A 12,500-nucleotide genomic window follows, 5' to 3' on the forward strand; every position below is an offset into this window, starting at 1 on the left:
CTTCTTCCCTCCTCTCTCTTCTGGTGCTCTTCCATTCCTTCTCTTCCCCTCTCCTCCACTATTCCCCTCCCCTCCCTCCCTCCCTCCCTCCCTCCCATCCCCTCCCCTCCTCTTCCTTCTCCTCCCCTCCCCTCCTCTCCCCTTCCCTCCCCTCTCCTCCCCTCCCCTACCCTACCCTCCCTTCCCTCCCCTTCCCTCCCCTTCCCTACCCTCACCTCACCTCTCCTCCCATCCCCTCCCCTTCCCTCCCCTCCCTCACCTCTCCTCTCCTCCCCTCCCCTCCCCTCCTTCCCCTCCCTCCCCTTCCCTCTCCTCTCCTCCCCTCCCATCCCCTTCCGTTCTCTCCCCTCCCTTTCCCTCCCCTCACCTTCCCCTTCCCTCCCCTCACCTTCCCCTTCCCTCCCCTCCCCTCCCCTGCCCTCCCCTCCCGGACTCCAGGCGAGTGTCCTAAGGTCGTTCAGTATTAGGAGGCTTTTGAGACTCGAATAGTTTAAGAACAGCTGTATCGTTTGGTGCTGCGGTAAAATTGCTATTTTCTATATAAAAAGAAAAATAATGATAATAAATTTACGAAAAATAAAGAATAGAAAATAAAGATGAGACGTCAAGAAGTAATGTATTGTCGAATAATTATAGTACGAGCTATTACGTTATATAAAATCGTCACCCAAAAATGTCATCAGATCATGACGTCATCGAAAATTACACTTGTGTGTGTGATTCCCCATGGTCTTGGATTACGTGTTTGTTTCGTGATCGACTCCTATTTCCCTCCCGGAAGAGAGCTCAGAGCTCATATATGACCGATCTATGGGTAATGCTGTGACCTTACACGCACACACACACCCACCCAAATCCTCGGTTATGAGAGTTGGAGTAACAACTCACAGCGCAGCGATACTGACATTATTTCAGCCCTGGGTGAGATTCGAACCTGGACCACCGTAGTGGCAGCCGTGAACTCTAACCACTGCACCACAGTGTGTGTGTAAGTGTGTGTGTGTAAGTGTGTATATGTGATTCACCATGTTCTTAGATGTGTTGGACTCGTAATCGATATCTATTACCCTCCCGGATGAGAGCTCATGTGTGTGTGTGTGTGTGTGCGTGTGTGTGTGTGTGTGTGTGTGTGCGTGCGTGTGCGTGTGCGTGTGTGTGTGTGTGTGTGTGTGTGTGTGTGTGTGTGTGTGTGTGTGTGTGTGTGTGTGTGTGTGTGTGTGTGTGTGTGTGTGTGTGTACGCGCGCGCGCGTGTGTGTGTGTGTGTGTATGACCTCATTGTGTATGCGTTTGTGATTCTGTGTGTGTGAATTCTAGCGTGAAGAGATATTGTGTTTACGTTCGCAGCCCAGTGATAGAACACAAAGGAATGCAAAACACTCGTCATTGTTTACATTGACATGATAACAAACAAAAGTTAAAAAAAAAAAAAAAAAATCGAAATTTAATTCAGAAAAAAGCGGGTTGCAGTCTTCCTGACACATGACTGACCAGAAATGGCCTCCTCCTTCCTTCCTCCTCCTCCTCCTCCTCCTCCTCCTCCTCCTCCTCCTCCTCCTCCTCCTCCTCCTCCTCCTCCTCCTCCTCCTCCTCCCTCTCCTCCTTCTCCTCCTCCCTCTCCTCCTTCTCCTCCTATTCCTCCTTCTCTTCCTTCTCCTCCTCCTCCTTTTCTTCCTCCTGCTCCCTCTCCTCCTCTTACTCCTCCACTTCCTCCTCCACTTCCTCCTCCTCCTCCTTTTCCTCCTCCTCCTCCCTCTCCTCCTTCTGTTTCTCCTTCTCCTCCTCCTCTTTCTTCTACTCCTCCTCCTCCTCCTTTTCCTCCTCCTCCTCCCTCTCCTCCTTCTGTTTCTCCTTCTCCTCCTCCTCTTTCTCCTACTCCTCCTCCTTCTCCCTCTCCTCCTCCTCCCTCCCCCTCCTCCTCCCTCCCCCTCCTCCTATTCCCCCCTTATCCTCCTCCTCCCTCTCCTCCTCCTCCCTTTCTTCCTTCTCCTCCCTGCCCTCCTCCTCCTCCTCCTTACTGTCCTCCTCCTTCCTCTCGTCCTCCTTCTCCTCCTCCTCCTCCCTCTCCTCTTCCTCCTCCTTCTCCTCCTCATACTCCTCCCTCTCCTCCTCACGCTTCTCAGACTCCTGATATTCCTTCTCTTCCTCCTCCACATACTCCTCCTCCTCCTTCTCCTCCTCATACTCCTCCCTCTCCTCCTCACGCTCCTCAGACTCCTGATATTCCTTCTCTTCCTCCTCCACATACTCCTCCTCCTCTTCCTCCTCCTCTTCCTCCTCCTCCACATACTCCTCCTCCTCCTTCTTAGATCCCTTTTTAACCTATGCATTAACCTATGTTCATCTTCCTTCTTCCTATCGCTGCCACTGTAAAAGATCCTGAATCGAAAAAAAAAAAAAAAATGTCAAAAGAAAATTGACTTGATATTTTTAAGCAAGATCCATCGAGAAATAGCTGCAACTGTACTAATAATTGATTGGTCCCCATAGAATTGACTCTAGATATCTATTTGAGTTGTCGGCAGTGAGAGAAATATTCTTAGTTTCTTGCCCTTCCTTTTTCCTTACATTCTCCTTCCCTCTCTCTCTTCCTCCCATCCTCCCTCCCTCCTTTCCTCCCTCCTCCCTCCCTCCCTCCCTCCATCCTCCCTTCCTCCCTCCATCTCTATTCATCTCATCACAACCCTAGCCACTCTCAACTCATCAATTCCACAGTTGAATCTAAAATACAAATTTGTCAATTTGGAGAAGAAAGATAGGAACGCAAACGAAGGAAGGATTTTGTAATAGAACTCGAAGCTTGGAGAACAAGTGTTATAGGATGTTCACTCTAAGATGCCGAAGAGTTCTTGAAGAACAAGGGAACCCCTGGCCATGAACGTACAAGAACGTGAGACGTTCTGGAAATTCGTCTAAGGGTTAGTAGGGTTGTTCTGCACTGGATTCCAAAAGCCAACCAATTCACTTGATATGTAGCCGTATTCAGTTCCTGCATTCGTTATTCGTACTTCTCCTCCTCCTCCTCCTCCTCCTCTTCCCCTTCCTCCCCACTCCCCCTCTTCCCCTTCCCCTCCTACCCCTCTTCCCCTTCCTCCCCCTCCTCCCCCTCTTCCCCTTCCTCCCCCTCCTCCACCTCCTCCCCCTCCATCCCTCCCTCTCTCCCTCCCCCTCCCTCTCTCCCTCCCCATCCTCTTCTCCCCCTCCTCTCCTCCCCCTACTCCCCACTCATCCTCCCCCTCCTCCCCACTCCCCCTCTTCCCCTTCCCCTCCTCCCCCTCTTCCCCTTCCTCGCCCTCCTCCCCCTTTTCCACCTTCTTCCCCTCCTCTCCCTTCCTCTATCCCTCCCCCTCCCTCTCTCCCTCCCCCTCCTCTCGTCCCCCTCCTCTCGTCCCCCTCCTCTCCTCACCCTCCTCCCCACTCCCCCTCCTCCTCTCCTCCCCCTCCTGTCCTCCCCCTCCTCCCCACTCCCCCTCCTCCTCTCCTCCCCCTCCTCTCCTCCCCCTCCTCTCCTACCCCTCCTCTCCTCCCCCTCCTCTCCACTCCCCCTCCTCCCCACTCCCCCTCCTCCCCCTCTCCTCCTGCCCACTCCCCCTCATACCCCTTTTCTTTCCCTTCTCATCCTCATCATCCTCTCCTCCCTCCCTCTCCTCTTACTACCTACTCTTCCTCTTCCCTTTTATCCCCTCCTCCCCATCTCACCCTTCCCTACCTCCCTCTCCTCCCTTCCTCCTCCTATCTACTCTCCTACATCCCCTCCTCCCCTTCCTCTCCTCCTCCCTTACTCCCCGTCCTCAACCACCTCCCCGCCTACCCCTCCTCCCCCTTCTCCCTCCCCCTCCTTCTTCTCCCTCCTCTCCTTCCTCCTCATTCCACGTATGCTTTCTGTATTTGCATAATTTTCTTTGACCCACTTAGTGTCGAAATTCTTTTTCACATTTTTTTTTAATCGCTCTCAGCCTCTTTTCATTATTTGCTAACTATAGTTATCTATATCATTCTCACATACACACACGCGCGCACGCACACACACACACACACACACACACACACACACACACACACACACACACACACACACACACACACACACACACACACACACACACACACACACACACACACACACACACACACATACAAAACTCGTGGCGCAGTTGGTATTGTTCCCGGACGCCAATACGGCGGTTCGGGTTTGAATCCCGTCCAGGGCTGAAATAATTTCAGTATCGCTGCGCTGCGGGTTGTTACTCCAACTCTCGTGGGTGGAGTGTTGTGTGTGTGTGTGTGCGTATAAGGTCACAATATTACCCATAGTTCGGTCATATATGAGCTCTGAGCTCTCTTTCCGGAAGGAAACAGCTGTCGATTACGAGTCCAACACGTGATCCAAGACCATGGTGAGTCTCACATGCACACACACACACACACACACACACACACACACACACACACACACACACACACACACACACACACACACACACACACACACACACACACACACACACACACACACACACACACACACACACACACACACACACACACAACTCACACAACTCACACACAGACACACAGACACACACACACACACACACACACACACACACACACACAGAGAGAGACACACACACACACACACAGACACACACACACACACACACACACACACACACACACACACACACACACACACACACACACACACACACACACACACACACACAGACACACACACACACACACACACACACACACACACACACATACACACACACACACACACACACACACACACACACAAAACACACACACACACACACACACACACACACACACACACACACACATACATATATATATATATATATATTTATATATATGTATATATACACACTGTGTATAATATTATCTTTCTGTCTATTTCTACCTTTCACGGTACTAGTCTTACAACATTGCAAATTCTTCGAGCGAAAATATATGAAATCTATTTGCTGATGTTTTGTTTATTTATTTTTTTTTTCTCAGTGATGGTCCTATGGTCTTTTCAAATTGATTTATCCTTTGTCTTGAATTTTCGTTCCATCTTCCTTGTGCTCGTACAGCAATCGTCTTAGAAAGTAAAATCAGGAATTGGATGAAGTGGAAGACTGGGATTAGGGGAGTGGATTGCGGAAGAGTGGAAGGAAGAGCTGTTGGATGAGGAGTGGATGAGGAGGAGTAGGATGAAGAAGAAGAATGTCTGAAGACAGAGGAGGAGAGGATCACATGAGAGAGATAACTCTTCATCCAGTGAAAGATCTGGCAACATAAGAACATAAGAATGAAGGAGACTGCAAGAGACCATAAGGCCTACACTAGGTAGTGTATATGACGTGGACCTTAAGAGTACACAGTGTGATTGCTAAATTCGTATCTGATATATTTTAAGGAAATGCAAAAAAAAAAAAAAAAAAGGAAAAATATAACAAAGTAAAATAACAGCAGAATGTCGCTTTGGAAAGAAAACAACCAAAGTACAGATACAAAGATGTACTTTTAGAAAGTTGACACGCTTCTTACACAAAAAGAATAACTTGCATATATTGACATTATTAACTTTCAGGTCTCTTTAATCTTGTAACTTGTTTGTGTGATTATTTCTTGTTTGAATATCTTGTGTTTTGAAAGTAAAATGAAATTATTACATTTCAGATCTCTTTAATCTTTTAATTTGTTTGTGTGATTATTTTTTGTTTGAATATTTTGTGTTTTGAAAGTAAAATTAAATTATTACCTTGCAGATTTCTTCAGTTTGTAGTTTTTCTGTGTGATTATTTCTTGTTTGATTATCTTGTGTTCTGAAAGTAAAATGAATTTATGGACTTTCATTTTTTTTTTTTTTTTTTTTTTTTTTTTGTCTTGAAAATTTGTATAACTTGTTTGTATGATTATTTTTTTGTGTTATCTTGTATTTTGGAGATTTTTTTAAGATTGTGCTTTTTGTTATTTTTTGACATTTATATAAATCTAATGGTTTTTTTTTTTTTGTGTTCTTCTTTTGCTTCCAGTACTTTGGGATCTATAACTTTGGATTCTTTGATGGTGAAGGAATTTGATTTAACATCTTCATTATAACAATTATTTTCTAAATAAATATTTACAGGACATTTGTCCAGGCCCATAATTTTAACACTGTTCCACTAACCTCATATCTTTTAACCAAAGGTTAAGTTAACTTTGATCCAACAAAATTTAAGCAGGATTGACTGACAAGGTGGTGGAATGAGGTATAATAATTCATTGGTATGAGGGAAATGTGGTATGTGGTATATGTGGGGTTTTGTGGTATAATGGTTTACAGTTGGTATCTAATGGTATATTGCAGGTCCTCCTACTACCACCTCTACCACCACCACAACCACTACTACTACTACCACTACTACTACAACTACTACCACTACCCCACCACCTCCCACAACCACTACCACAACTTCTACCACCACTGCCACCAATTCCGCCACCAATACCACAAATTCTGCCACCACACTAGACTTCAACTCTTACGCAACTGAGGAATATGAAGATCTTGGAGATTATGGAAACTATGAAGATCTGTATTACGACGATGGAATGTTTTACGATGGAGAATATGAAGAAGGATATGATTATTTGTATGGCGAAGATGAGAAGGAAAATGACTCTGTGGAGAAAGAAAATAAAATTGAGGAAATGACTTATGACGAAAAGGATTATGTCGATTATGATCAAGACGATGGTCAGGGCATGAGTGATCATGAATCTGATCATAACCCAAATGATCATCATATCAGTCATGATCATGTTGCAAATGATCATGACCAGGGAGATGATGATCATATCAATCATGATCATGTTGCAAAGCATCATGACCAGGTAGATGATCATGGGGGAGATGATCATGGGGAAGATGATCATGCCGTAAGTGAGGATCATTCTGTAAATGATCATGAGTTGATCGATGATCAAGACTTTCATGATGATCATGAGGAAGATGGTCATACCGTAACCACAAGTGAGGATCATGCTGTAAATGATCATGAGTTGAGCAATGATCATGGCTTTCGTGATGATCATGATCATAGCTTCAGGGAAGATCATGATGGCGTCTATCACGACCTGAGAGAGGAAGATTCAGAGATTACTGACAAAGTCTCGTACGGTAAGCGGACGTTCCAACTCCCATCAAAGAAAATGGGATTTGAGTAGTATGGAAGCATATATAAAAAAACGAATAAATAGCAAAAATAACAAAGCATTGTGGTATGTAGTCCGCTTTTCCGTCTCATCACAACTCAAAAAACTCAAACTAACCAATCGCGTGTAAGAAAGTAGGTTGTGTACCAAATACACGCATTGCTATCTCTCTCTCTCTCTCTCTCTTAGACTAATTACCAGGTTCCTGTTTTGTAACAATTTAAACAACTTTGCCTGCCCCCTTGCCTTTCCTTCATTAGCCAAACTAACTCGCTAATTGATTTACCTCAACTCTGATGCAGCTGATTAGTTTAAAGTAGTTGATGAACTAATCGAGTTAAGGTGCTTTTACTAACCGTGCATTGTGGCAAATGCTTACTAACAAATGAGGATTACCAGTTGGTCATCTTCAAACCTCTTTCGGATGAAAAAGAGTCAAGGTGGTTAGTTTTTCACGACACAATAGGATTAAGGTAACTGCGTTCGAGGTGTGTGTGTGTGTGTGTGTGTGTGTGTGTGTGTGTGTGTGTGTGTGTGTGTGTGTGTGTGTGTGTGTGTCTGTGTCTGTCTGTGTGTGTGTGTGTCTGTGTGTGTGTGTGTGTGTGTGTGTGTGTGTGTGTGTGTGTGTGTGTGTGTGTGTGTGTGTGTGTGTGTGTGTGTGTGTGAGAGAGAGAGAGAAAGAGAGAGAAAATATGAGTGTGTGTGTAAGAGAGAGAGAGAGTATGTGTGTGTGTGTGTAAGAGAGAGAGACAGAGAAAGAGAGAGAGAGAGAGAAAGAGAGAGAGAGAGAGAAAGAAAGTTTGTGTGTGTACGTGTTTGTGTATGTATCTGTGTGTGTGTATGTGTGTGTGTGTGTATGTGTGTGTGTGTGTGTGTGTGTGTGTGTGTGTGTGTGTGTGTGTGTGTGTGTGTGGGTGTGGGTGTGTGGGCGTGTGTGTGTTCGGATACTTTATTCATGTGTGTGTATATTTACACAAGAGTGTATCAGGCCCATCTTACGTCTCATCAGAGAACAACACACACGTGGATCGAATACGATTTAACATATTCATCATATAGACACATCGTGTGAACTTTATTAAACCACATCTAATCGTTTAACGAGTGGACTTAATCCACATATTTTAATCCTGTAAGAAGTGGAGTTATTCCCAAGGTGGATAAAATCGTCTGGTGGAAGTTTGAAGTCTGAATTAGATGAAGTTTATGAAAATAGAGCTGATGAAAGATGGCTTCCAATAGATATAATGATCTATTATTTGCATTAACAGAATTATTAAATGGGTCGAGTTATTGATTTTCAATTCCGTTTTCTGTTAGTTTAATTGGTCATGTTTGTCACTAACCACCCTCCGTTTTCTTTCTTCATGCAGCGGAATGCTCCATAGTTAGCTCAGGTAAGAAAAGGGGAAAGGTTCGAGTCTTCATGATCTATTTCCATCTCCACCTGCGTCTCCACCTCAGCCTCCACCTCCACCTCCATTTCCACCTCCATTTACACTCCATTTTCACCACTTCCTCAACTTTCAACTCCATTTTCCTCCACCATTTCTAAATCCACTTACTCCTCCACTTCTACCTCAGCTTCCACCTCCACTTTCTTCAGTTCCTATTCCACTTTTACCTCTATTTCTACCCTTTCCGCCTCTTCCACCTCCTCATTCTCCACTTTCATCTTCACTTCCTCCACCTTTCCTCTTCTTTCATCTATATTTTCACCTCAATTTCAGCCTCCTTTTCCACCTCCACCTCCACCATCGCTTTCACCTTTAACCTTTACCTCCACCTCCACTTCCACCTTCTCTTCCACCTCCACCTCCACTTCCACCTTCTCTTCCACCTCCACCTCCACTTTTACCTCCTCTTCCACCTCCACTTCCACCTTCCCTTCCACCTCCACCTCCACTTCCACCTTCTCTTCCACATCCACCTCCACTTCCACCTTCTCTTCCACCTCCACTTTTACCTCCTCTTCCACCTCCACCATCACTTTCACCTTTAACCTTTACCACCGCATCCACTTCCACCTCTTTGAACCTCCACCTCCACTTTTACCTCCTCTTCCGCCTCCTCTTCGGCCTCCACCTCCACTTTCACCTTTACCTCTTCCACCTCCACCTTCTACCGCTTCCACTTTTGCCTCCTCTTCCACCTCCTCTTCCACCTCTCCCACCTCCTCTTCCACCTCTCCCACCTCCTCTTCCACATCCTCTTCCACCTCTCCCACATCCTTTTCCACATCCTCTACCACCTCTTCCTCCACTTTCACCACTTTCACCTCCTCTTCCACCTCCTATTCCACCCCTGCCTCCATTTTCGTCTCCACATTCGTATTCTTTCCGGCTCATTCTTTCCTTCTTTCCGTTTTCCTCCACAGTCCTTCCTCCTCTTTCTTGTGTCCTTCCCTTCCCTTCGTGTTTCCCTTTTTTCCTCTTTCCTCTTTCCTTTCTCTTCCTCTTTTTTCTGTACCATCTTCATCATCTGTCTGTTCTTCGGCTGAAGAAAATTATCTGGCGTTATGTAGATCAAAGTCCGCTAGACTTTCCGCCTCCGCTTCCTCCTCCTCCTCCTCTTCCACCTCCACCTCCACCATCATTTTCACCTTTAACCTTTACATCGACCTCCACCTCCACCTCCACTTTCACGCCTTCCGCCTCCACCTTTACCTTTACCTCGACCTATTCCATTTCCACCTTCCCCCGCCTCCACTTTTGCCTCCTCTTCCACCTCCTCTTCCACCTCCTCTTCCACCTCCTCTTCCACCTCCTCTTCAGCTCTTCTTCCACCTCCTCTTTAACCTCCTCTTCCGCCTCCACCTTCTCCCATCCCGCCTCCACTTTTGCCTCCTCTTCCACCTCTGCCTCTGCTTTCGTCCCACTGTATTGAACCAGAGGAAGGCTGATAACGATACCTCAGCCAACTATATCGGGTTTCTTTCTCAAATGAATAAAATCACTTGACGGCACACAAAATAAAGATGTAAGGTTTTGCTCCAGAGGGGGAGAGGTCCCAGAAAGATGAATTAAATCACCTGGCGGCGAGTGGAAGGGAAAGAAAAAGGACCAACAGACACGAAAGGGGGTTCATTAGATGTTGTATTTAGTGTACGAGTATTTTGATGCTGTGGCTTAAATATTTTATTTTAATATTTCGTTTAATTTTTTTTGCATGTTTGTATGTATGCATGTATACCTGTCTCTCCTAACCTATTATACAAAATTTGTTCTAATTTGGCTGAAGGTTTTTTTTCTGGTATTCCTGTGATTTTCAGATTTTCTTTAATTGTTTTTTATACGCAAATTCTCGTCCATTTTATTTTATTTTTTTACCCAATTGTTATGGTAACGCATCTTTTAGATTACCGTTTTGGTTAATACCTAACAATTTTATTCAGCTGAGAAGTAGCTTAAGCCCACAACAACTCCTCACTGATTAACATTGTGTTATTCTCGAAACTATATATATATATATATATTATATATATATATATATATATATATATATATATATATGGGGGGGTCATATCAGTAATGTTCACAATTGATCGAGAAGACACTTTCCCTTATCGTCTTGATCTGTTGAAACCAATGAAACCTTCGCCAAAATAGCACAAAACAGAGTTAGTATGTGATCATGTTCTTAATCATATGGAATGTATACAGTTGGAACAATGATTTCTTCGACACTTTGTGTTATTGAAACTCGATTTTCATTGATATATTCATTTTATTTTGTCTTTATTTATTTATTTATTTATTTGTTTGTTTACCCGATTAGCTATTTATGTATTCAACTATCTATTTATGCATTTATTTTTCTATTTTTTTTTTAGTCACGAGTGGAAATCACGTCTGGCATTGAAATTCGAAATATTTGGTTTTTTTTTTTTTTTTTTTTTTTTTTTTTTTTTTGTGGTCAAACATGATTCCACATCCAAATGTGCTCAAGAACTTTTTTCCAACTGTATACGTCATTGATGGCCTTGTTAACTAATTAACTACACAATATTACTTTATTTTTCATTTTTATTTATTTATTCTTACTTTTTTTCCAGAGCGCAAGTGACGTCATGATTTACGTAATATTCTAAAATGGCGTCACTTCTCTCTTGATAAAAAAAAAAAAATGACGTCATCAATCATTTATGCAGTCACGCTTTCTTATACCATCATAACCTTATGACATCACAAATAATCAGTAAATGAACACATCATTTGCTTTATCACAGCTAAAACCTACACGTGACGTAGGAAAACAATCTCAGTGACGTCATAATCTTGATGACGTAAGAAGGCAATGCTGATGACGTCATAGTTTGTTTACGTGTGACGTCATAACTGATCTGATTTTTTTTTCTTTCCTCCTTTGTGTCTTTAGTGTCTGGCAGTGGAAAGCTTCCGACTCTTGGTCGATTTGGAGTGTTTGCGATGGCTGTCGTTTTCTACTTGTTACGCTGAAGAAGGTAAGCGAACATCATTGTCTTAACCCTTTAACCTTTTTTTTTTTTTTTTTTTTTTTTTTTTTTTTTTTTTTTTTAATGACAGACTTAGGAGGTAAAAGTGTATAGGTGATTTCCTCGAAAATCATTGAGGTGTTTTTTATTTATTTTATTTTATTTTATTTACTGGTGAGATATGCCTTCTGTTGACAAGCTTGAAGATTACATCTTTCTTTTCCTCTTCTCTCCTTTTTCTCTCTTTCCTTTTCTTCTCTTCTCTTTTCTTCTCTCTTCTCCTCTCTTCTCCTTTCCTCTCCTCTCCTCTCCTCTCTTCTCCTTTCCTCTCCTTTTCTCTCCTCTCCTCTCCTCTCCTCTCCTCTCCTCTTCTCCTCTCGTTTCTTCTCCTCTCCTCTCTTCTCTCCTCTCTTCTCCTCTCCTCTCCTTTCCTCTCCTTTCCTTTCCTTTCTCCTTTCTTCTTCTCTCCTCCCCTCTACCCCCTCCCCTCTCCTCTCGTCTCCTCTCCTCTCCTCTCCCCTCTCTTCTCCCCTCTCTTCTAATATCTTCTCTTTTTTCCTCCCCTATCCTCTTCTCTCTTTTTCCTTTTTTCGTTCCTTTACACTACTATACTCTCTTTTCCTCTCTTCACCTCTTTTTTTTCCTCCCGCCATCATTTTCTCTTTCCTCACCAGCTTCCATTTCCCCTTTTCCATACCTTGTCTCCCCTCTTTTCCCCTCTTCTCGTCCTCCCTCTTTATTGTATCTCTTCCTCTCCCCTTCCCTTCGTCTTCTCTCTTCTCTCCTCTCTTTTTTAATTCCCTTTCTTTTTTCCACTCTCCTCCCTGTTCACAC

General features: G+C 43.9%; 1 protein-coding gene across 5 annotated transcripts in view; it reads left to right on the plus strand.

Annotated features, from left to right (window-relative positions):
- The window catches only part of LOC143036469 (uncharacterized), a 406,722-nt gene that overhangs the window by 375,740 nt on the left and 18,482 nt on the right, over positions 1-12,500 (plus strand). For all 5 annotated transcript variants that reach the window (XM_076203857.1, XM_076203859.1, XM_076203860.1 and 2 more), the window contains 2 exons: positions 6,366-7,178; positions 11,591-11,675. In XM_076203857.1, the coding sequence (XP_076059972.1) occupies positions 6,366-7,178; positions 11,591-11,670 (893 nt within the window). In that variant the 3' untranslated portion in view covers positions 11,671-11,675. The remainder of the gene's footprint in view (positions 1-6,365; positions 7,179-11,590; positions 11,676-12,500) is intronic.

This window comes from Oratosquilla oratoria, chromosome 20 (genome assembly GCF_046742065.1).
Source record: "Oratosquilla oratoria isolate Oo_2021 chromosome 20, ASM4674206v1, whole genome shotgun sequence".
Taxonomy (NCBI): domain Eukaryota; kingdom Metazoa; phylum Arthropoda; class Malacostraca; order Stomatopoda; family Squillidae; genus Oratosquilla; species Oratosquilla oratoria.